At 38.5% G+C, this 22,949-nt stretch overlaps 7 protein-coding genes across 7 annotated transcripts; 3 read left to right on the top strand and 4 right to left on the bottom strand.

Moving 5' to 3' along the window:
* Window positions 1–1,614: 1,614 nt before the first annotated feature.
* Window positions 1,615–2,055, top strand: MONOS_1930 (uncharacterized protein; the record flags this gene model as incomplete). The annotated part of the gene is made up of 1 exon (XM_067871814.1): window positions 1,615–2,055. One exon carries the CDS (start codon window positions 1,615–1,617, stop codon window positions 2,053–2,055), a length of 441 nt encoding a protein of 146 aa, XP_067735633.1.
* A 1,272-nt stretch (window positions 2,056–3,327) lies between these two features.
* MONOS_1929 (uncharacterized protein) lies at window positions 3,328–4,549 on the bottom strand (the record flags this gene model as incomplete). Its single annotated transcript, XM_067871812.1, has 1 exon — window positions 3,328–4,549. One exon carries the CDS (start codon window positions 4,547–4,549, stop codon window positions 3,953–3,955), a length of 597 nt encoding a protein of 198 aa, XP_067735632.1. The 3' UTR covers window positions 3,328–3,952.
* A 203-nt stretch (window positions 4,550–4,752) lies between these two features.
* MONOS_1928 (uncharacterized protein) lies at window positions 4,753–5,577 on the bottom strand (the record flags this gene model as incomplete). The annotated part of the gene is made up of 1 exon (XM_067871811.1): window positions 4,753–5,577. One exon carries the CDS (start codon window positions 5,575–5,577, stop codon window positions 4,753–4,755), a length of 825 nt encoding a protein of 274 aa, XP_067735631.1.
* Window positions 5,578–6,561: 984 nt separating this feature from the next.
* On the bottom strand, window positions 6,562–13,782 carry MONOS_1927 (putative membrane-associated tyrosine- and threonine-specific cdc2-inhibitory kinase; the record flags this gene model as incomplete). Its single annotated transcript, XM_067871810.1, has 1 exon — window positions 6,562–13,782. The coding sequence occupies one exon, from the start codon at window positions 13,780–13,782 to the stop codon at window positions 6,667–6,669; it is 7,116 nt and encodes a 2,371-aa protein (XP_067735630.1). The 3' UTR covers window positions 6,562–6,666.
* Window positions 13,783–13,945: 163 nt separating this feature from the next.
* Window positions 13,946–14,410, top strand: MONOS_1926 (Centromere protin S; the record flags this gene model as incomplete). The annotated part of the gene is made up of 4 exons (XM_067871809.1): window positions 13,946–13,978; window positions 14,055–14,184; window positions 14,244–14,297; window positions 14,358–14,410. The coding sequence occupies 4 exons, from the start codon at window positions 13,946–13,948 to the stop codon at window positions 14,408–14,410; spliced, it is 270 nt and encodes an 89-aa protein (XP_067735629.1).
* Window positions 14,411–14,824: 414 nt separating this feature from the next.
* Window positions 14,825–19,436, top strand: MONOS_16828 (putative RhoGEF domain containing protein; the record flags this gene model as incomplete). Its single annotated transcript, XM_067869701.1, has 3 exons — window positions 14,825–15,004; window positions 15,089–15,277; window positions 15,342–19,436. The coding sequence occupies 3 exons, from the start codon at window positions 14,825–14,827 to the stop codon at window positions 19,434–19,436; spliced, it is 4,464 nt and encodes a 1,487-aa protein (XP_067735628.1).
* Window positions 19,437–20,800: 1,364 nt separating this feature from the next.
* Window positions 20,801–22,526, bottom strand: MONOS_1925 (Translation initiation factor 3 subunit H). The gene is made up of 4 exons (XM_067871808.1): window positions 22,499–22,526; window positions 22,040–22,439; window positions 21,904–21,983; window positions 20,801–21,844 (listed from the first exon to the last, which is right to left on the bottom strand). The coding sequence occupies exons 2-4, from the start codon at window positions 22,436–22,438 to the stop codon at window positions 20,965–20,967; spliced, it is 1,359 nt and encodes a 452-aa protein (XP_067735627.1). The 5' UTR covers window position 22,439; window positions 22,499–22,526; the 3' UTR covers window positions 20,801–20,964.
* Between the last annotated feature and the right edge of the window lie 423 nt (window positions 22,527–22,949).

The raw sequence follows: 22,949 nt of genomic DNA, 5'->3' as shown, positions 1-22,949 counted from the left end.
TCGACTGACGAGTGAACAAGCGCCAAAAGTATCAATATGGGGATACCATTGCATTTTGCCAACTTTACGCGCATTGGAAAGAAATTGCTGCTTGTTTTTCTCTTTCCAGAAACTGTGATCAACTGCAATTTTCAATTATGGTTGAAATAACTTTTTTTCCAAAAAGGAAAAATTATTTGTCAATAAATTGCACAGGAAAAAATCGATGAAGTCATAACAAATTCTTTTTGTTTTCGATTCTGTAAGTGAATTATGATAATTCATTCTGTTGAAAAGCATATCAGTTATAACGTTATTTCATCAACAAATTCTTATTGATTGCGTTGATTCAACGGATTCTGCTTTCAGTTGTGTGCAATATCTTTGATTTAACTTATTCTTGAGAAAAATTTGAGGTTCAAGAACTTTCGAGAGATATTAATTCCTTTCTCGAATGTTGATCGTTTTATTGTTTGTCCCTTCAAAATCAAATGTTAAGCATTTTAGATGTTGAAGAAGGTCTTATTCTTTATCACAGCCTTTGAAAGGTTAATGCTTTTCATTTTCCTTTTGTGTTTCTTTCCTGTTGTTAACTTATCAATCTTTGCGAAAAATTTGAAGACCTTATTGAATTTATAAACAGATATCTTCAGCTTTTTCATTGGAAAATTAATCGATCAAATATTTCACAGAATTTGCAAAAATGGCCCAAAGAAAAAGGATTTTATTTGACCATTTTATTTCTCAAATTGGCTTCATTCACGTCTTTTGTTGTGCTTCAAATGCTTTCACCTTAGACACAACATTGTGTTGTTGAAGATCCTAATTCATAGAAATATTTTCTTTGATTTCTTTGTTTTCTTCTCTTCAGGTTTTTCTTTTCATTCTTTGCACTCTCTCTCTCGTTTGATAGTCCAATTATAAAAATGTGTAATTTTTCTCTTTCTTACACTTTATTTTATCTCTCTTTCCACATTCTTCATCTTCTTTTTCTTCTTCTTTATTTTCTTCTTCCCCCATTAACTTCTTCTTCATCGAATCAATAACTCCAACATCTTTTCAAAATGATTTATTTTTCTTTTCGTTTTTGCTTCTGTTTCTCTGAGCATTTGTCATTCTCCGTTAATTTTTTCTACTCTTTTTCTAAAGCACTAACTATATTCCGCTCACACAAAATCCGCAAAGAAGGGATTTCAAACAGAAAATGTGATAACAGAGACAGATGAGGCGAATGAGATGCATCCGCCATTGGTGGCAGTCTGTTGGTTTTGTGGAGCTGAGTCTATGTTGGTGATGGTGCAGTTGGCGAGGGAGATGGAGAGGGCAGGGGAGGTGGCAGAGGAGAGGACACAGCTGGCGGGTGAGGCTGTGGAGGTGATGTCGGTGATGTTGGAGGAGTTGAGGGAGAGGGGTGCTGTGAGGGAGGTGAGGTGGAAGATGCTTTGGCTGTTGAGTGCGAGTCTGGTGATTGCTGTGTGGTTGAGAGCGAGGGAGCCAGCAGTGAGGAAGAAGAGGGGAGTTTTTATTGTTATGGAGGTTGTTCCGGTGATGGTAGTTGTGTTGAGGTTGAGGGAAGGGGAGTCATTGGAGAGGTGGAAGAGGATGGGGGTGATTGCATTTGTGGAGTTGTGAGCGATGGCGAGGGCAGAGACTGTGAGGGAGCACTGTGTCTGTTGGAAGAGGGCAGAAGTGGCAGATGGATCTGGTGAAGAAGATGTTGATGATGATGACAAGGATGAAAATGATGATGATGACTGTGATGACTGTGAAAGTGAGTTTGGTGGTTGGGGAATGCCACTGGAGGCGATGATGGTGGCAGTTGTGCCATTTCCAGTGATTTTTGTATTTGGAGCACGAAATGTGAGAGTCTTTGTTGGAGTGAAAGTGGAGACGAGAAGAGAGAGGGAGGAATCGCTGAAGGGATCAACGCATCAGAGGGCATACTCCACCGTGGCACAGGAGCTTTGCTGTGTTTTGCCACAGGAATCGACATCACTTCCACCATTTGCAATAATTTTGTTCTGGGCAATGAGTGGGAGCCAGCCATTGTACTCAGCGTTATCAGCAGTTCCTTGATTCCACACTCTTTTTGATGCTGTTGTTGAGCCACAATTCTCGAATGGAGATTGGGTGATGCTGCTGCCATTGAAGAACACATCATTTCCTCTGCCATTTGTTGCGGAATTGCTATCGAAAAAACAGAATGCGATGAACTTTATACTATTCATCCAAGTGAAGGTGTTTGTGCAACATAACGCAGCACCGCCAAAAGCAGAAGAACCATTTAATTTATTCCTGATAAACTGGCATTCCTCAATCAAAAACTGATTTGGCTTATTTTCTGGAGGATCATTAAATGTTAAAGAACCTACTGAATTGTTTCCAGAATTTCCAACACACGTGCATTTGGAAAACAGGAATTGGCAAGTAGAGTTCATATTATAGATCCAGAAATACCAACCAGTTCAACACCAATTTGTTATTTTTAAAACTTACCGCTCTGTTTTCACAGATTGTCCAAACCGAACTTGACTGAGGATACCACATTGGAACGCCTCCTCCACAAAATGTTAAACAGTTTATAAAATTGTATTGTGTGTGATGTTCATCTAAACTTACACTCGTTATTAAACGCTTAGCCATGATCTGTTTTTTTGAACATTTTCGGATGAATAAGATGTAACTGAAAATTGTATTTGTGCAATTCACATAAAGATTTTTTCAAAATCTTCATATGCTCGCGATTCAGTAATCATTTCTTCCCTTATCGAAGGCTGCCAAGAAAAAATAAAAACTTGAACCTTTTTCCCTTCTTTGAGGTTCAGATTCCATGCACAAATGCATAACACATTTTCTATGAAATTGAAGATATAATTATTAATAATATTTATACAGTGACACCAAAAGCAAGAAAATAATTCACATTTCAAACAAATAATTGATTAACTTTACCATAATATTTTATGAAAAATTATGATATTTTATGCACTCAAATTCTACATTCATTCGATACAAAATATTTTAAATATTTAATATGCATTAAAAATAATACTTGCAGAAAAAGATTACACAAAATGGATTGATTGAACTTCATAACTGTTTTACTAGATACAATGAGAATAGAAAGGTTTTATTCGAATAATAATAACTTATTCGAATAAATAAAGTTTATTCGGAATAAATAATTTTTATTGGAATAAAAAAATTTAATTGGAATAAACTCTGGCTTTTCGGAATAACTTTTTTCGATAAAAATTTATTGTGGTATTCGAAAAAATTCGCTTGAACCACTTTCTTAAATTGCATTTTTTATTTATGAATTATATTTGTTTATTAAAAAAAATCATATAATTGATAAGATTTGTTCATAATGAATTTCTATCAAAAAATTTTTGAACTGTTTTGTTAAATGAATGAAGATAAATTATATTCAATAATTTACAAATAATAAAAACAATCAAAATAGACCTGCAGTCAACTATAAAATAAAATTCATCATTTCGCAATGTTTGTTAATTCTTTTTTGTTATTTTTTCTGTTTATTTTACACATTTATGATCAATCAGTTAAAAAAAACCAAAAACAATTTCCAATTGAAAAAGGAAAAATATTTAAATGAAATCATTCAAGTTATCTGATTGTGCTTGTTGTTCGCCCCTCCACTCGAAACTCTATCAACTACAGATGATGATGTTCCAGTTGTTTTTGAGTCATTCCGTTTGCACTAAGAAAATGAATTCTCATCATCATCCGCTATCTGCTATCTCACTGGCTTTATAAGATTCCTTGCAATTTTGTTGACTGCAGCATTTAGAGAACGATAGAACCCAATGAATGAATGCTTTGGAGTGGAAAATGAAAGAGAGGAAAATGAAGGCATGGACGATAAAGAAGAAGAGCTTGGGTTGAATGTGCAGAGGGACTTCTGTGTGAATGAAGAGGAGTCGGTGGCTGGAGATGAAGGAGTAAGTAACTATGGAGGAGTTCCAACAAGAACAGAAGGGGTAGGCAACTGTGTGTGTGGCAAGCAAGATAAAGAAGAGGAAGCAATTGTCGAGGAGGCTACGCCACTTTGAGTGTGCAGCTGGGCAGATGAGAGTGTGCAGTCAAACGAGTAAAATGCCTGCTGTTGTTCATCATCATTTTCATCACCTCCTTCTTCTCTTCCCCTGTCCCTCCTCCTCCTTTCTGTTACTGCATGTTGAAGTCTTGTATCAAAAGTGTAAATTTGAGATGCACAAAACTCGTCTTTCTCCATCTTAGTCTTCGTCTTTGGCTCTTCCTTCTGATTTCCTTCCTTCTGCTCTGCGCTCAATTTGCTTCTGAAATCCACATTCTTTGCCTCACCTTTTTGAACATGCGCTCCTCTCTCGTTGCTTCTTGGCGGTGTCATAAAGCGAGCGGATGAACGCAACGTCCCTGTGAGCTCCTTAATCCCATAGTCATTCCTCCTTCCGTGCCCATTCACCTCATTCACTCCATTTGTAACAGCCGGATCGCGGAAGCTGTTCGAAGTGATGAAGCAGAGCGAAATGCACCACTGCAGAAGAGGAAAGCTGTTCTGATGCATTTTTTGCAAAACAATTAAAGGCATTGATAACGATTATGATGATGTTTAGAGAATAAAAAGTGAATGAAATAATATTTGATTCAATTTGTCTGTGCTTCCGATTGAACAGCTTTAATGAATCATAAGGTCGATATTCCGATCCAATGCAAAGAAAGTGATAATGGCATCGAAAAAGTTGGAGAAGAAGTTGATGAAGAAAACATTTACGAAGTTGAAGATGGGGCAGTTGGTGGAAAACGGCAAATCGCAGAAGAAGAAGAATACGAAGATGAAGAAGCAGAAGAAGAAAAAGAAGGAGAAAAAGAGGAAGAGGTTGTAGAAGAAGGAGAAGAAGAAGGAGAATGAGAATGAGAAGGAGAAGGTGAGGATGTGGGGGAGGAACAGTGCGATTTCGAAGACAACAGAAAAATCTGTGGGGACTGAGTGAAACAAGATTTTCCATCTTTGGCTGCTGAAAGGAGTGTCTGTCTTGTCCTGTCCACGAAATCTGAGCGAGGCTGAGCAGTGGCAGAGGATGAGAGAATGCTGCACAAATGAGTAAAATGGTTGATTGGAGATGAACAAAAAAGTTGAGCTCGATTGCTGCATGTTTCCTGCTGTTTCCAGAGTGATACTGCAAACATTTTTTGCAATGAACTTCTGATAGAGTTGTGATCGATCCCCACATGTCCCACCTCCAGCTGACCAGAAGATACGCTAAACAGCGTTGTCGAAGTCAAAGAAAGAGAATTCGTCCCAATCACACTCATTGTTTTCCCTTTCCCTGTTATTATTATCTTCTTTTTCCCAACACTGATCGTCACCCCTTCGCTCACATGCCTTCCACCCAGCAACGTGATTGTCGAGCTCAGCTGCACCATGCTCGAACTCACCGCATGCCCCACTGTCTTGCACGGTGCCAATTCAGTCATCCCACACAGATTGTTTGTGTCATTTCCACTCACCCCAACATACCGATCCTTCATCCCTTCTTTCAGCCAATCCTTCTTTTCTGTATGCTGATATGCTCCATTCCAATAGCACACCATCTTTTCATCACTATTCGTTGTATACGATTCGTAGAATGGGTTGTTCGATGAGAAGAAATTGTAATTGTCTTGAAAATACACATCATGGCCATATGGAGTGGAGGCGTTGCAACTGCAATCGTGGAAGAAGAAGAAATAGCAATAAAGGTTGTTGCTTGGTGCTGTTTGTTGGTTCGGATTAAACCAAAATCCTCCGCCATATGACAATGCGTTGCACGAAATAAATTGGAGGTTCCTCATTTTGAATGCAGCTGGAACAGTAGTACGGCATATCCCTCCACCATTTAAACCTGTAAGTGAGCACGAAGTGAAACTGCAGTCAAAGATACATTCACTCTGCCATTTGCCATTTTCTGTTCCAACAAAGATTTTCAAATCTAATAATTCCCGGGAAGAAGTCCTTTTTCGCAAACTGATTTGTATGTCAAATTAAAAACAATTCTGAGAATTAATCCTCCGAATAATTAATGGATTGTTCTTCCTTTCCTTGCTTTCTTAACGCTTCTTCTTTCATTGTGTGAAACCCTTCAAATTTTGCATATCACTGGTTCTGTTCATTTTTTGATAAATATAGTGTTTAAGGTTTTGAAGAATTAATTGCCATTTCATTCGATCTCCAATCCTTTGGCACAAATTTTCTGATAATCATTTTTTAATTTTGGACCATAACTGTTAAACATAATTTTTCAGAATTGAATTTCCATGAATAAATATTGTTCATTTTTCTTTCAATATTCTCATTTTTCAGAACATTCGAATTGATAAAAAGGATCACAAAAATTTTTGTTGAGGGATTAATTGGAATAAACTAGGTCTTTCTGGAATAAATTTTTTTTATTCGAATAAACTGGTGTTATCTGGAATAAACTTTGGTTATTCGAATTATTATTTTTATTTCAATAAAATTTTCTTATTCCAATACCATCTACTGTTACAAAATGTTTTTATCACATTCGTTCATAAAAATAAAAATTTTAATAGGTCAATTCAATTATCACAATGTTCACTTCAAAAATAAATACTATGATAAACATTCATGAACATTAAATATTAAAAAGGAAAAGCAGCAATTTCTCAAAAGATTATTGTTCACCAGTCAAATAAAAGAATAGAATTGAGCAAAATCGAAAGAGAACACAAATATCGATACGCACCACAACCTCTCTGAAGATGCTCTCTTCTATTCAAGGTGCATAATTCAGCAGGAGGATGCACTGAAGAATTGGATGGGAAAGATAAAGGAGATTCATGGGATTGAGAAGAAGTTGAAGGAGAAGAAGATTTGCATTCAGAAGAAGGAAAGAAACCCGAGCCATATGCCAAATCCCGAAAATTTCCATTAAATGGCCCAAACAAAGGAAAATGAATGCAAGAATGATTAAACTGTTGTAGCTTGGCCTGAGAAGACGAAAAGAAAGGCGAGTTTGTTGGAATGAAATGCAGAAAGGAAGGGGTTATACAAACAGAAATTGCAGGCGAGGAAGCATTACAAGAGGACGAACAAAGAAATGAATCGATCAACATTTGAGGCGGAGAAGGAAATGCATCTGAATTACGGATTTTCATAAATGATTTCGTTGCTTTGTCCAGTGGAAGCCTTTGCATCTTCTTTTTTCTCCTGGGTTTTGCATATCTAGCCAGTTTTCGCTTTTTTTTCTTTGTCTTTTCTTGAAGATGGTTGTTTTCCGAATCCTTTTGTGTTTCTTTTGGGCTCTGTCCTTTGACTTCACAAGAATCATTCTGGTGAAACCCTCTGAAGTCATTTCTGAAACATGAAACCAAAAATATTCCACAGAGCTTTCCGGCAATGTTAGCTCGAAGACGGTCAAGCTGACTTGTTGAATGCGATTGGCATGAAACATCAGACGATTCATGGGGAGTGAACTGAGAAGATGAAAAAGTTGAAGCTGAAGAAAAAGAAGAGGGAGAATCATTTGGCGACAGGAACGATGAATCAGAAGAAATTGTGCTGAATAAGTGTGATGATGGCTGATTTGCACAGGCAGTCGAATGGCTGCTTTCTGTTGCCAGACAACTTGCAGATAATGCTGTTGATTTTATTGTAGATGAATCAAATACAGTTGGAGTGCGCAAACCTTGGAGAGATAAGAAAGATGGAGCAGGAGCAAAAATAGATTGACTGTCAAGTTGATTGGAACGTGAATAATTGTGGCAAATATTTTCCAAAGCGGAAGAAGAACTCGATGAATAAGAATTGAAAGTGGAAAGACCAGCAGACGCAAGCAAAGAATAATATTCAGGGAAATTGTTGCAAAGAACTTTAATCTGCTCTTCCGAAAAGCATATATTCGTGAAGACAATTCGTGCGAGGTATGAAGAGCTGATTGTGCTCGAAATAAACGGAAGAAGAATACCTAAAGGAAGTGTGAGGTAGCAGGCAATCACCGATGGGATAGAGGTGAGTGCAAGCGATCTGTAAGCGAATTGCTTGGGAGAAGCAAGCGAAATAGCAGGGCGTGGAGCATCTAAAGTTGGAGTGTGTGTTGGAGTAAACATGGGAGATGAATCAGATGATGAACATTGGGTAATCGAAGACGATGGAGAAAGTAGTTGTGTTGAAAGCATGCCAGAAGAAGAAGGTGAAGAAGATGTTGCAGAATCAAGATTGGACGGCGGTGTAACCACAACACTATCTCTATGCAAGAGGTCGCTGGGAGAAAGCGAAGCAGAAGAAGAAGAAGAAGACTGCTGCGAAAAAAGAGAGGATGATGAAGGCGATAAGGCAGTTGAAGCAAGCAATGCTGATGACACAATGCTTCGTGGTGCAACTGGAGTCTGCGCGGAACATAATTGCTGCTGTTGGTCACGAGAAGATGGTGAGCGATGCTGCGGAAGCTGCGAGCGTGCCTCAACAAAAGGCGTCGAAAGTGGTGCAAGACGTCGCATTGGTGTTTCCGTTGGAAGAAACAGTACTCGCTGAGTGGAATAAGCAGAGTCTGTTAAAGTAAACTGTGAAGGGAAGGCTGACAGATTTTGAACTGAATGCGATTGTGTTTTTGATGAAGCGGACGATGCTTCCATCAAAAATGCATCAATTTGCTGCGATTGGTATTCTTCAACAGACCGGAACATGAGCTGCCTTTTGCAATCCACATCCTGCTCCATTTTGTTATCCTTTTCAGTTCTGCTTCTTTTGTTTCTTTTTGTAATCCTTCTTTTTGCATCGTCATGCTCCATCTTTTGTATAGAACTGGTGCTGTATTCTTCGTCAATGATCATTTTATTCTCGTCGCTGTTTTCTGAGGAATCGTCTTCGTCCTCGCTTTCGTCTTCGTCATTTGACGAGCTGAGATCAGAATTGCTTATGTTTTTGATGAGAGATGAAAAAGATGGAGACCGAAATGGCAAAATATGGTGTGTCAGATCAATTGTCTTTATGTCAGGAGACATCAGTGGATCATATCCGTTTGCAGAGTGCTCAAAAATGTGCCTGGACAAAATATTAGATATGCCTTTATTTGCGCCTATTGAGCTGGAAATTCCTTGCAATGATGGTGATTCAACTGAAGACAATTGAGATGTTGTAAGTTGTTGTGGTTGTGCAGATGTTGAAATAGAAGAAGTGAAAGAAGAAGACGCACCTGGTAAAGGAAATGCAGTAGATGCGATCGCATTCCCATTGTTTGGAGGAAAACTAGGCTCTGAATTGAGAGAACTAATTTGACAGTTTTCCGTTAGTGAATTCGCTTTCTGTAAAGAAGTCTCTTTTGAATTGCCTCCTTTGGAAACTTCAAATTTTTTACTAGGTTCAATGCTGCCAAAGAATTCACTTGGAATTCTCATCTCATTTTCTCTAAGGGGGTGCAAACATGCTCGTGTTTTGAGTATTGGTGAAAGAGGAGGTTCTGTTGGAGACTGGAGCGGTGGCGGCGTAAAGAACTGCACATGAGGAGTGGACAGGGTGTGTGTCTGTCGTGGAGTGGATAAGGATCCGCTGTCAGATAAGATCGGAGTCATTGTTCTTGACTCGGGTGTGAACGAACGGAAGTGTTGTGAACGTTGTGTTATTTGAGAGGATTTGGAAGGCTGTGTTGATTGACGATCCAATGAATTGTGAGAAGAAGATGCAGATCTGTGTGATTCGTTAGTGGAAGGTGTGCTGGGTGGGGTGGAAGGAGAAGCACTGTTCATCGAACGAGATGAAGGAAGCCTGTAGACTTCGTCTTCTTCGTCGCGCAGCGCATTGAAAAAGGAATGAAACGGCGAAATTTCTTTCGATGGCGTTTGTGAATTGTGTGTCTTGTGATTGGAGCTTGGTGAATTGGCTGAATAAAAACCACTTCGCTCATTTGTTGGTGTGTGCATTGAAGGCGATGTTGATACCAGAGAAGCTGCTGGAAGCAAAGGCAGAAATGGCGACGATGAAGAAAGTATTGAATCAGCTTGCATTTCATTATCTGAACGTGAATTATGTACCGACGAACGAGAATGGTCAGATACAAGCAATGGCCTGGGTATCATAACAGGAAGCGAAGAAATCTTTGTTGGAATTTGGATTTGTTGAGATGAGCGCTGTTTATCTGTTTGTGTTTGTCTTTGTAACTGGAATTGTCCAAATTTCATTTCTATATTCTTCTTCACTTTTTTGTTGACTGACGATGAACAGGATGTTTGCGATTGATCCAATTTTGTGGGTGTTCGCGAATGAGATCTTGTGAATGAAGTGGAGCGTGTATGCGATCTTGAGTGTGAGTGATTGCGTGTGTGTGACGGTCTGCGATGGAAATTTGTGTCTGAATGGAGTGAAAGAGATGAAGGCGATTGGTCAGAACTACTGCTGGGTTTGCTTATTGATGCTGAAATAAGCGATAAAAATGGAGAGTAACTTAATCCTGGAGCTTGATTGCTTGTGCCGACAGCTCCCATTTGTGAGTGCCTTTTTTCATCTGATTGAGATGACTGTTGCTGCTTCAGCGAAGAGAGAGAAGGTGAAAGAGGAATGAAGTTGGGGCTTTGCTTGGCTGAGTTGTGATAGCTGGCCAAAGCAGAGCTGATGAAAGGTGTGGTGCTGTAACCGCTACGATTGGTGGGGCTGATTGAGATGGAATTTTGCTGAACAGTGGATTGTTGTGAAGACTGAAAAGACAAAGGAGCACTTGATGCAGGAGGAGAATACGAAGAGGTGGCAGATAATGTTGTAAGTGGACCAAAAAGAGATGTAGAAGTTGATGTTGGGCAAGATGAAATTGGAAAAGAAGACGATGTTATTGATGATGTTGGCAATGCTGTTGAAGACAGCAAAGACGAAGATGACGATAAAGCTGAAATAGAAGGTAATGGAAAAGCAGAAGGAGCAGCTTGAACTACAGTCGAAGCAGATGGCGAAGAGGTCGCCATCAGCGGTGCCATTGCAGATGGTGTAGACGGTGTCAGTGTGAGTGCATGCCACGATACATTTGACGGAGAAACAGAAGAGTTCAAAAACGAATAGAAAGTTGGAGCTGAAGATGGGGTGAGAGAAGGAGAGGAAAATGAATCTGAAGCCGATGCAGTGGCAGTAGCAGTGCTGGTGTTTGTGTTGGTTGTTGATGCTGTTGCAAAAAGAGATGGAGTTGAATTATGATGCAGAGAAGTGATGTCAGGTGAATGTGAAGATGTGGAAGGCAACGTGCGATTATTCTGAATATTTTGTGTATCATCTAATGGAACCATCGATTCCACATGTGTTGCTTCTGGGAAGAGTGTTGATGAATTACTGGAAGAAAAAGCTGAACTTGGAGATGAAGGAGAAGGAGTCTGTTGCTGGATTTGCTGTTCACTTGATTCTTGCTGTTGAAGTTTAGATGATTCTTGTCGTTGCATGAAATTGTTTTGTTGGCTTTGATTTAAATTCTCCATTGGATCAGAAGCAGAAGCATTTTGTACCTGTGATTCATCAAACTTGTGAACAATTTGAGTAAGTGTGTTTATTTCGTGTGAAAAGGGGTTGGTCAGTTCGGCAGATATTGGTATGAAATACGTGGCAAGCTGAAGTGGATGTGTAAAGTTGAGTTCTTCTGCATTTACTGTGTTTTGAGATGCAGTTGATTGCGCTTGAGAAGATAAGGCCAAAGGATGATTGTTTTGAGAAATTGAAGCAGCTTTTGATTGTGAATTTTGAGCAACAGAAGCCTTTCCAAGTGCTGGGAATGAATCTGATGCTGTTGAAGATGCAAAAGAAGAAGGTTGTGGAATGGAAGTTGGCAGCTGTGCAAAGGGCTTCATCGGAGAAAAAGCACAAGGAGTAACAAAAGACGCAGGACGAGAAGGTGAACGCGTGTTTCCCGTGCAATTTTTAGTGATTAAATCAATTGTCGGTGTTGCTGTTCGGGTATTACTTCCAAACGAAGCAACATCGTCAAATGCATGTTGATCATCAATGAAGTCCAGCTCTTCGCGCGGATAAAATATAGGTGCTCGGGGTGTTGTTGGTGTGTGAGGTTCGCTGGCTGCTTGAGACGTATTCTCAGAAAGAGCGTTGGAGTCATTATTTGAAGAATCATTGCTTTCGTGGATGTTTTGTGTTGAGCTCTGAATAAATGAGCGAGAAGATACTGGCGTTGTTTCTTTTGAAGAAAAACTTGATGGACATAATGAGACAGTTGTATTATTCTCTTTTGGAGGAGTTTCATTTGGATCAATTGAATCAATTTCCATCTTGTCTTCTCCTTTTTCGCTTTCATTTTTTCCATTGAATTCGTTCAAGTAATCATCAAATTCATTTAAACTTTTGTCAACAATTGCGTCAATCTGTTGAGGCTTTGGTTTAAAAGGCGATGGTTCATCAAAAGGAAACTGAAAAGTTGAATCATCTCTTTTGACTGAAGAGTCAAAACTAACTGCAATATTATCTTCTTCTATTTTAAAGGAATTGGATTGTTCTTCTTTCTTTCTTTTTTCTTCTCTTTTTCTAAGTTTTTCCCTGAGTGCTTCAATTTGCATGATCCAAGATGGAACTTCCTCTGATTGTTGTACTGCTTCAACTTTTCTCTGAGTGAAAGTATTGGCTTGATCTTTTTCAGCGTCCATTTTTGAGCCTTCTTCTTTTTCTGTCTGTTCTGCTTTTCCTCCAATGCGTTTGACATAATGCAATGGAGGATGAAGTGCAAGTTTGAAGAATGTGGACCAAAAAACAGAAGCTATGCGGCTCATTCGCTTAGTTGATATCTCCATCATCGAAGGATATTTCAGCATGCGCTCATTCAACATCTTCTGGAGCGTCGGAGAGAAAAGTACTTCGTCAATGGATGGACGATCTAATGGGTTGAATGAAAGCATTCGATGAACAAGATCGTTCAATTCCTTGCTTCTTCCTGTGAGCATTGGAGGATTATGTCGAAGTCGATGCCAAGCACCACCTTGTGAAGGCATAATGATTCTTTCGCTTGCTTCGAATAGTGTGGCACCAATCGAAAACACATCTGCAGCACACGTTGGAGTTGAGTCAAGCGCTTCGGGTGCAAGATATCGCGAATCTCCTTCCATTGATGCAGTTGTTAGACCAAGTTGATGAGTTAGTCCGAAATCTCCTATCTTGAAACTTCCTTCGGATGATAGAAGAATGTTCTCTGGCTTGATATCCAAGTGAATGACATTCTGATCATGCAACCATTTTGTTCCAAGTGCTACATCCAACAAAATATTCCAAAGCATCGATTCATCGAGAACATCATTTTCGGTTATAAACGATTCCAAATTTCCATTTTCGCATAACTCCGTTTGAATGATCATTAATCCATCGCATTCCCATGCTTGAATAAAAGAAATTAAATTTGGATGATGTCCAATCCGAGAAAGGGAATGAAGTTCAATTATTGAATTTTTTCTATCTTCGTCTCCTCTATGATGTTTTTTTGTCCACTTTACAGCATAAAGTTTGCCATCTGCTTTGCTTCTCACTTTGTATACTTCACTAAACGATCCGGAACCAAGCAAAGATATTGTGTCAAATAAATAATTAAAACGATGCGAAAATTCACTGATTCGACTTTGGTGGTAAACAATAGGCGCCACATCTGTTGAAGATGATGTATGTGTAACTGATCCATTTTTTTCAAGTTGTAAATGTAATTTATTTAAAGGAGAAGGTTTTGGCTTAAAAGAGCAATCGTCAATAAATAAAAAAGATTCCGGACAAGGTTTTGGGCCCTTACCAATTCCTAATAAATCATCACTGATTTTAGGGGATTGGGTCGGCAAACTCATCTCGTAAAGATTTTAGGCTCCAATGTTTTAATTCAAAAATATTAATGAAAATATATTATGGAAACCGGAGAATATGTCAATAATGTTAATAGTTGTTTCTCTTTTGCTTCACCTTGGAAGATGCATTAACCAAAAAAGGATTTTACCATAACAAAATAATGAAATGTCACGAAATGATAAAACTAAATTACTCAGGGTTTGGGAAATATTTCCTCATATCCAAAACTTTTTTGTTTACAAAAAATCAAAATATTGTTATTCATAAAACACAGGAACAACTTTATCTTTTATGTGAGGAAAAATTGAAAGAAAAGATTGAAAGCCGAAAAGCATCTGGCGTAGAGTTAAATTTTTCTCAACAACTTCCGGCCGTGATAAGCGAAATAATTATAAAGATTGGAGGTTTCATTCTTATGGATAAAACGTAATTTTTTTTAAAAAGATTATAATATTTCAATAAGATATTATGACCTCAGATTTGGTAATGTTTGCAGAGCACGCAAAAAGAAAAACGAGTCTGTCATTTATTTTATTAAAATTTTTAAAAAAATTATTAATTGATTTTATTTTTCCAGTTAATTCAGATGATATTTTTTTATTTTGCAGACGAAATGATACTCTTGTATGATAAATAACTTTAAATTTAAGCAATTGATGTGTTTTGTTTAGTCCAAAAAACTTAGGGAATTTCAGTCAAAAAGTTGTAATTCATCAGCATCTTCGAAAGCAAAACAATCAAAGGACGATTTTCAGAATGATGAACAAAAAAACGAAGAAAAAGAAACGACCGAAAAACAAGATGATTTCAATATGATGGAAGAAGATAAAGAGGTGGCATCTTCTCCAGTATTGGAAATGAAAAAAGAAAAAGATTATGAATTCAAAGAAGATTCTTTAATGGATTTGGAAAAAGAAAAAGATAATGAAATAGACGAATTTGGATTTATTGTAAGTTCTTAATATGTATTTTTTCGTTAAATAGAAAATTTTTGATTTTTCTGATAATATAATTGATCACATAAATAATCCTTAAAATATCTATATGGACGAAAAGTCCCGTGAAGAGCATGCATCAATAATTATACAGCATGCCTGGCGGCGCCATTTATTTCGGTGCCAACTTATGAAACGCGTTCGTGGACTCAAAGATCATCAAAATGTTGCACTTGAAATTTTGCAGACAGAACGGAATTATATAAAATCATTAGGTGATACCATAAAGGTAAATTTTTATTATTATATTTTTTAGTTTAATATTGAGCATTTACTTTTTTAATAAATGCAAAAAAATGAATTTTCAATGCAGTACTATATGTTTCCTTTACAAAAAAGAGCAAAGGATGGATCGCTCGGAATCACAAATAAAGATGTTCATGATATTTTTTTGAACATTCTTACGATTAGAAATGTTCATGCGGCAATTCTTGATAATTTGGAAAAAGCAATTGCATTAAATCCATGGGAACAGCGTATTGGGAAATTGTACTGTTTTTTGGTGTGCATTTAACTTTTTTTGTGTCTTTATGCCTTTTTATAATTTATCATTTTCTTCTTCTTAGGGAGATTTTCTCAAGTGTTATGTTGAATATTTCGAAGATCACTCAAATGCCACAGCTCATCTCATTCATTTGATAACAACAAATTCAAAGTTTCAAATATTTCTTGAATCTGTCAGTGTTGCTGAACCTCAACTTCGCGAAACAAATCTTCCAACTCTTTTGCACAAACCAATTCAAAGATTGAGTCAGATGAATCTTCTGCTTCGAGAATTGAAGAAAAAAACAAGCAAAGATCATCCTGACTATGACGACTTAAACAAGGCATGTGACCGAGTTGAGTCTGTCGTCTACTTCATCAACAACACTGTTAAGCGAAAGAAGAAGCTGGATCGTCTTCTGAAACTGCAGAGCAGGCTGATACAGACACACGTGAACATTGTCCACCCGTCGCGGCGGTACATCAGCGAATGGAATGTGATGAAAGTGAACAGAAACTCAGCCGACAAGCGCATCCTGGTGCTCTTCAGCGACATTGTGATTGTGTGCGACTTCGAAAAAGTACCGTCTGTGTGGAGTTCTGGAAAGAAGGACCAGAACGAAGGGATTCCCATTCCGCCTAAACTGGACATCCGCTTTCTGTCATTTCTGGACGGTGTTGAAGCTGCGGTTGTGCCGACGGGAGAGCAGATGGAGAGCGAATGGAAGGAGATCGAGAAGAAAATGGGGCTGGCTCCGGGGGAGCTGTCATCAAAAGCAGTCATTTCTTCCGCATCTTCTTCTTCTTCTGTGTCATCATCTTCTTCTTCCTCTTCCTCTTCTTCCTCTGCTCTGTCATTTCTGGACAACACCCTCTTCAGCCTCTCCACCACGCTCCACCTCGCCACAAGCCTCGACCCCGCATCCACCTTCCTCTTCTTCCTCTTCTTTCCTTCTCGCACTTTTCTCATGTCTGCCGAAAGCGACGGCGAGCGCTCTGTGATTGTCGACACAGTCAACAAGACATCCAGCGAGTGGCGCGAAATCATCGCCCAAAGAGAAGCAGCTGAGAAGGCAAAGGACGAGGCGCCTGCTCAACCTCAGAATCAGACTCAGACTCAGCTTCAAGGGCAGGCTCAATCACAGACTCAATCTCAGTCTATTTCTCAGTCTGTGCTTATGCCTCAATCACAGACTCAACCACAACCACAGCCGCAGAAGAAGTCCCTTTTCACTCTTCCTCCCTTCTCCACGTTCCAGCCACCGTCTTCGACGTGGTCGTTGAAGCTGATGGAGGATCTGTTCACACTGCAGCAGATTCAGCCGCAGCTGGACGAGATAGCGCAGCTGACGAAAGCGAGCGATGCTCTGAAGCAGATGTACTCGGCACCTGACTTCAACAGCGGCACGGCGAGGGCAGTGCTGGAAGCAGCGAGAAAGGGGGAGATGCTGTTTGAAGCGGAAAGGGAGGAAGGGAAGGAGGGGAAGGAGGGAGAAATGAATGGAGGGAATGAAAGGAATGAACGGGGTAAAGAGGAAATTAAGGAGGCGAATGAAGTTGCTTCACCAAATAACTCTATGTCTTCTTCTTCTCCCTCTTCTTCTCCATCCCAAACACAATTATCATCAACAGCATCACCTGCGTTCTCTAACTCTTCCAATCCTCCTTCTCCTTCCTCGTTCCTTTCGTCTGAGCAAAACAGCTCCATTTCTGCTTCTTTCACTTCATCCAGGGCAAACTCGCCAATGTTGAGGAGCATTCCTTTTGCATCGGCTGTTCATTCGCCTGCGCTTTCTTCTTCTTCCTCATCATCTTCTTCTTCTTCGCCATCTTCTTCACCATCATCATCTCCGTCGATTTTTGCTTCTTCTTCCTCCTCCTCTCCTTCCTCTTCTCCTTCTCCATCTTCTTCTTCTTCTTCTTCTTCTTCTTCTGTCTCATCTCCTCCTTCTCCTTCCTCTTTCTTGTCTTCTGCTGCTCCTCTGATCACTGCCTCTTCCACACCTCGCAGCCCTTCTTTGCGTTCCATCCCTTTCAGAAGCAACTCTGCCCATTCTCATTCTTCTTCCTTCTCTTCCTTCTCTTCCTCTTCTTCTTCTTCCTCTCCTTCGTCTTCTCCTTCGTCTTCTTCATTCTTTTCTTCATCCTCCTCCTCTTCTTCTTCTTCTTCTTCTTCAACTGCTTCTCCTTCTGTTCCTCGTTCTATCTCTTTGCAAGGCAGGCCTTCTTTCTCTGCTCTGAACACACACCAGACACAAAACTATTCTCTTCCTTCTTCTCCTTCTTCATCTTCATCAACCACAACACTTGATATAACTTCCACTCCAATTGCATCAAGTAATTCTTCCTCTTCCTCCTCTCCTCTTTCTCCTTCTTCCATTTCTAATTCATCTTCCGAGTCAGATTCAGATTCTGTTTCAGATTCAGTTTCAGTTTCCTCCCTCTCATCCACTCCACACAGCCTCAGCCTCTCTTCTTCTCCTGCTCTTTCAGCCATTCCAGTCATTCGCTCTCTTCCTCTCCACACTCACACGCGCACTCTCTCTGCTAGCTGTGAAGCTAATAATAATAGTAATAGTAACAGTAATAATAGCACAAATGATAATGCTTGTAATAATAGTGTTAATAATAATAATAACACTAATTCATATCACGCTTCTCGTTCTGTTTCGCCTTACTCTTCTTCTTCTTCTTCTTCAGATGCATCATCACCTTATCCACCTGCTCTTGTGAGTGATGTTAAATCATTGTCATCATCATCATCATCTTCTTCTTCTTCTTCTTCTTCTTCTTCTTCTTCTTCTTCTTCTTCTTCTTCTTCTTCAGTCTTTGATGAATTGCCTGAACTCTCAGCCACTCAACAAGAACAACAGCAGCAGCAACAACTGGGACAGCTGAATTTGTGTTCACTTCCTGTTCCTTCTGTTGCAAGATCATCTTCTCTGAAGGAAACAAGAAATTCTTCATTGAACTCATCAGAAACGTCTTCTGATACAAATGCTTATGATAATGATAATGATAATGCTTCTTCTTCTTCATTGAATTCATCATCATCATCATCTTCTTCTTCTTCTTCTTCTTCTTCTGTTCAGTCATCTCCTCCGCCGGTCGTTCAGATCGCACAAGTTTCGCCTTCTTCTCTTTCGTCAAATCATCTTTCACTTTCTCCTTCACCTTCACAAGCACGTTCTTCTTCAACATCATCTGATTCATCATCTTCTTCTTCTTCTTCCTCCTCCTCTTCTTCTTCTTCTTCTTCTTCTTCTTTGAACAGTTCAACTCTTCCAGTTGATTCAACTGCCTCTTTGCCTTCCACTCCTGTTGCTTCATCTGAGTCATCTGCTCACAATTCACTCACCAGCCCTTCTGCAAAAGATTCTTCTCCTTCTCTTCCTGTCAATAATTTATCGCCTTCTTCATCTTCCTCTTCTTCTCCTTCTTCCTCCTCCTCCTCTTCCTCTTCCTCTTCCTCTTCCTCTTCCTCTTCCTCTTCCTCTTCCTCTTCCTCTTCCTCTTCCTCTTCCTCTTCTTCATCAAGCACACCACATCTCCTTCCCTTGTCCTCTCTCTATTCCTCAGTTGACATTGCAGACGATGAAGACATTCCTCTCTCTGATGAAAGCATCCCTTCCATTGCTCTTCTTTCCCCTCAGACAAAAACAAATCCAAATGCAAATACAAACACGAAGAAATCAGTCTATCCCTTCGCACTGCCCGTGTCCACCCCGCCAGTTTCTCCGTTTCTCCGGAATCCTTTTATTCCACCGCCGAATGCGAAGCTGTGGGAACGTGTGCTGTCTCATTTGAAGCTCGACTGGAAGAATATCAAGCCATTTGACGATGAGAGAGACGAGAAAGGGAAGAAGAGGAGGATGGCAGAAGAAGAAGAGAGGAAGGAGATTCAGAAGGCGCTGCAGAAGCAAAAGGAGAAGCAGAAAGAGCAGCAGAGCAAAAGAGAAAAGGAAATCGCAGAGATTAAGCTGCGGGGCCCGCCACAGCCGCCGCCGTCTCGGAGAAATAGCGAGGAGGAAATACCGAGTGTGACGTCTTCGGCGATATTCAGCCCGCCAAAGAGGCCGCCGCCGCCGAAGCCGAAGGGAGCTGTGGGGAATTCAATGAATTCGATGAATACTGGGAATACAGGGAATACAGGGAATGTTGTGATGGTGGAAGAATGAAGAGTAAATAGGAGGGTGTTGAATGAGTGAAAGCGGATGTGAAGGAGGAAGGGAAGAAGAAAGAAGAAAAAAGAAAAAAGAAAAAAGAAAACAGAAAAAAGATAAAAGATAAAAAAGAAGGTTTTATTTATTTGTTTGCTTGGTTACTTGCTTGTTTGTTTGTTGGATTGCAATTGAATGCAGATGAATTTTGAGATAAATGAGGTGTAAAGTTCAAAAAGAATAAAGCTTGTTCTTTTTGCCTGTTTCATTGAAAATATCATCTGCATTGACACGTTAATGAGTGTTGCAGTCAAAGTTTGTGAATGGTTGCTTATTGTTTTTATTCCTTTTATCCAGTTTTTTTTTATTTTTTATGATTTTTCTCTTTCTTCTTTATATTTATTTTATATTTTATTTTATTTTATTTTTCATTCTTTTCTCTTTCGTTGCTTTGAACATATGGCCTTGTGCATCAACGCCATATGCAGAGTGTATGTTCTTTTTAAGTTTTATAACTGATGGCAATTCTTCATCTGTCTGTCCATAGCAACGTCTTTTGTTTTTGCTTTTGCTTTTTTTACTTTTTTCATTGTTCAGATATTTTCATAATGCTGTTTTGTTTGCATTTTAATAACTTTTTTCTTGTATTGCTTATTTGTTTGTTTTTATTAAATGATCAAATTTATTGATGCAATTTTAGAAGTTATAACAGATGATTTTATTTATAACAATAAAAATGTTTATTTTTAAAGATTATTTCCTTTTTTTTTTTTTTTTTTTTTTTTTTTTTTTTTTTCAGTTCATTTGTCTGTTGAGCTCAAATATTCATTTTTGTTTGCTATTTTTCTCCTTCTTTTGTTGAATATTTCATTTTCTTTTCTTTTCTTTTCTTTTCTTTTCTTTTCTTCTTTTGTTTTAAATTTTATATTTCAAATTCTCGTTTCTTTTCTTTGCTTCAATTTTGCAATTAAAAAAAATATATATATCTGAATAAATCGATCATTTAAAAAAATAGTTGTGAATACTCCTTGTAAAGCATCATCACTTGAATCTGTGCTTTTGTGGAATTTCACTTGTTTTTGTCTGTTCTTTTCGTACATATTTATTTTGTGTGTAGATCTCTCTTTTTTTAATTTTAATATTCTTATCCTTTTCTTTTTCTTTTTCTTTTTCTTTTTTTTAAGTTCTGCTTATAAATTGAGTTTGAGTCAAGCAGAACATCCTCTAAAAGCACATTCATTAACAATGTTTTTATGGTACATATACTTTTTTTCATTCATTTGTTTGTCGATTTTTTTTAAAAAAAGATTGTTTGAATCATTTTCAATCATAAGTGAATGCATCGCTTTTTCAAGAGCTTCATTTTCTTTGGGGGAAAAAAATCTTCTTCCATGTAAATTGTTTAATTAAGTCAATGAATTGGGAAAAGCCATCAAAAATTAAAGCTAAAAAAAAAGGCTTAGAAAAGAGTAAAGAAAGGTGAGTATGAAGAAGAATGAAAGAAAGAAAAGAACAACAAAAGAACAGCCACAATGCATAAGCATGTTTATGGTTCAAGTGTTGCTCCTTCCAAAATTGTAGACGTAGAAAGAAGAGGCTCAATAACATCAGCATCTTCATTCTCCAGAAGCGTAGCAGTTGGATCAGCTATTCCCAATGGAAACTCGTCATCTCCTTCTTCCTCTCCAGAAATCTGAGGCAAAATCGCGTGGTCCTCGTCATCAACCTCTCCAACCTCCACTCCAACCTCCACAGCCACGTCACCTTCTTCATCGCCTTCTTCGTCTTTCTCCATAATTTTCTCTTGTGCTGCTTTCTCTTTGTCCTCGCTCTCTTGCTCCTCTTCCTCTCCCATCCCTTTCCTCCGAAGTGCTTTCTGGATCTCATCCAACGCATTAATCACAGCATATGATTGCTTCGTCAGCTCGCTTGCTCGTTGTGCGTGGTGGTGCACTTGTTCTTTGATCATCACAGACTTCACACAGAAGGGCTCCTTAATCACAAACTTCATGTCTTTCTCCTTCGACTGCGAAGAAGATGGATTCGCAGCCTCTTGTCGCTTTTTCTCCTGATATAAACGGTGCCTTGACAGCAATCTGTGATAGCTTGTGAACTTTGTCTCTTCTGTGGCCAAGTTCTCTGATGCAGACGAGAGTAACTCCATCCTATGATGGATTTGGGATCCTTTCTCCAGAGTAAGCGCTGCAAAATCGGCATCAGAGAAAGAGATGGAGAGAACGTTTGAGGGTGATTGCGACGACTTAGATGAAGAAGATGACGATGATTGATCTTCTGTGAGGTGGTGAAGTGTGGTTGAATACTCTTCGCAACGAAGTTGCATCAGATATGCTTTAACAAAATCAATGTTTGTGATTTTGAGTGGCAATGCTTCAAATAAATCATCTGAATATTTAGCTTGTAATATACTTTTAAAAAAAGTTAAATAAAAATAATATTTCAATCTGGCATATAAAAAAGGGCAAACGTTTCTTGAGCATTACATCGATTTGCGTCTGCCTTGAGAAATGGACGAGCTAATCGATACGCTTTTAATGAGAGTCGTCCCTAATATGAAATTAAATATTTATGCAGATAAAAAATAATCTTTTGAAGTTACATACAAGTCTTGTTTCTTGTGGATCGTAAACTAAAAATGCACATTTTTTGACAGTTTGCTCATTTGCGGAGATTGTGTTGATAATCTTTTCTGAGATAAAATCAGAATAGCTTGAAGTTATGTAAATACCAACTGGTTCAAAATCATAATCAGATCCCTCAAGTCGAAGATGACATCGCTTTGTATATTCGCTCACCTTTTCCGGATCGGCAGTATCTGTTAGATATGGATATGAATTTGAAATATCAATGGAGTCTTCTGAGACAAATCCAGTAAGAACGCCAGAAACAAATTTTGAATTGTGCTCGACAGAATGTTTGATGATTTGCAGAATAACTGTTCCATCAATGGTTATTTCATTAATAACACCATTCTCTACTGCTTTTAGAAGATTTTTTGACATTCTGTAATTTTTAAACAAACAAAATAATCAATATCCACGTGAAAAACGTTATATTCACACTTTTTTATCTTTTATTAATTCAAACGGTGGGTTTAAGATCATCTCGTCATTTTTATTTCTCGTAATCCGGACATTGTTTTTGATTGAAGATGAGCTCCCTTCTTTTACTTCAAGAAGAAAAACCAAATAAAAAGCAAGGAAGCTTTACAAGCATTTTTTCACTTGCAACAGTGATGATTGGTTCAACCATCATTGCACTTCCATGGGGTTTGGTTGCTTCTTTATTTATAATGTAATTATCTTTTTTAAGTTATAAACCAGGCAGGGCTAGTGCTTGGAATTATTTTAGTTCTTTTATCTGGCTATGTTTCGTGCTACACATCAACTTTAGTTTTAAAGAATAGTGGTGGACATTACGATTTTTCTTACAGATGCAAAGAGGTGCTCGGACCTTGGAGCTTTTATTTAGCTCAATTTGTTTCAATTCTTGTTTTACTGGTTGCTCAAATAG

Source organism: Monocercomonoides exilis (assembly GCF_001643675.1).
Source record: "Monocercomonoides exilis strain PA203 chromosome Unknown scaffold2-2631571, whole genome shotgun sequence".
Classification (NCBI taxonomy): Eukaryota; Preaxostyla; order Oxymonadida; family Polymastigidae; genus Monocercomonoides; species Monocercomonoides exilis.
This window is presented reverse-complemented; position numbering and strand designations above follow the sequence as displayed.

Bases quoted from the DNA above. Each gene is read 5' to 3' on its own strand.
- MONOS_1925 (XM_067871808.1), bottom strand. From the start codon at position 22,438: ATGTCAAAAAATCTTCTAAAAGCAGTAGAGAATGGTGTTATTAATGAA. The intron at 21,984-22,039 runs GTATGTAACTTC...ATTTCATATTAG, and splicing joins ATCCACAAGAAACAAGACTT to GGACGACTCTCATTAAAAGC. The intron at 21,845-21,903 runs GTTTGCCCTTTT...TTTTTTTAAAAG, and splicing joins CGATGTAATGCTCAAGAAAC to TATATTACAAGCTAAATATT.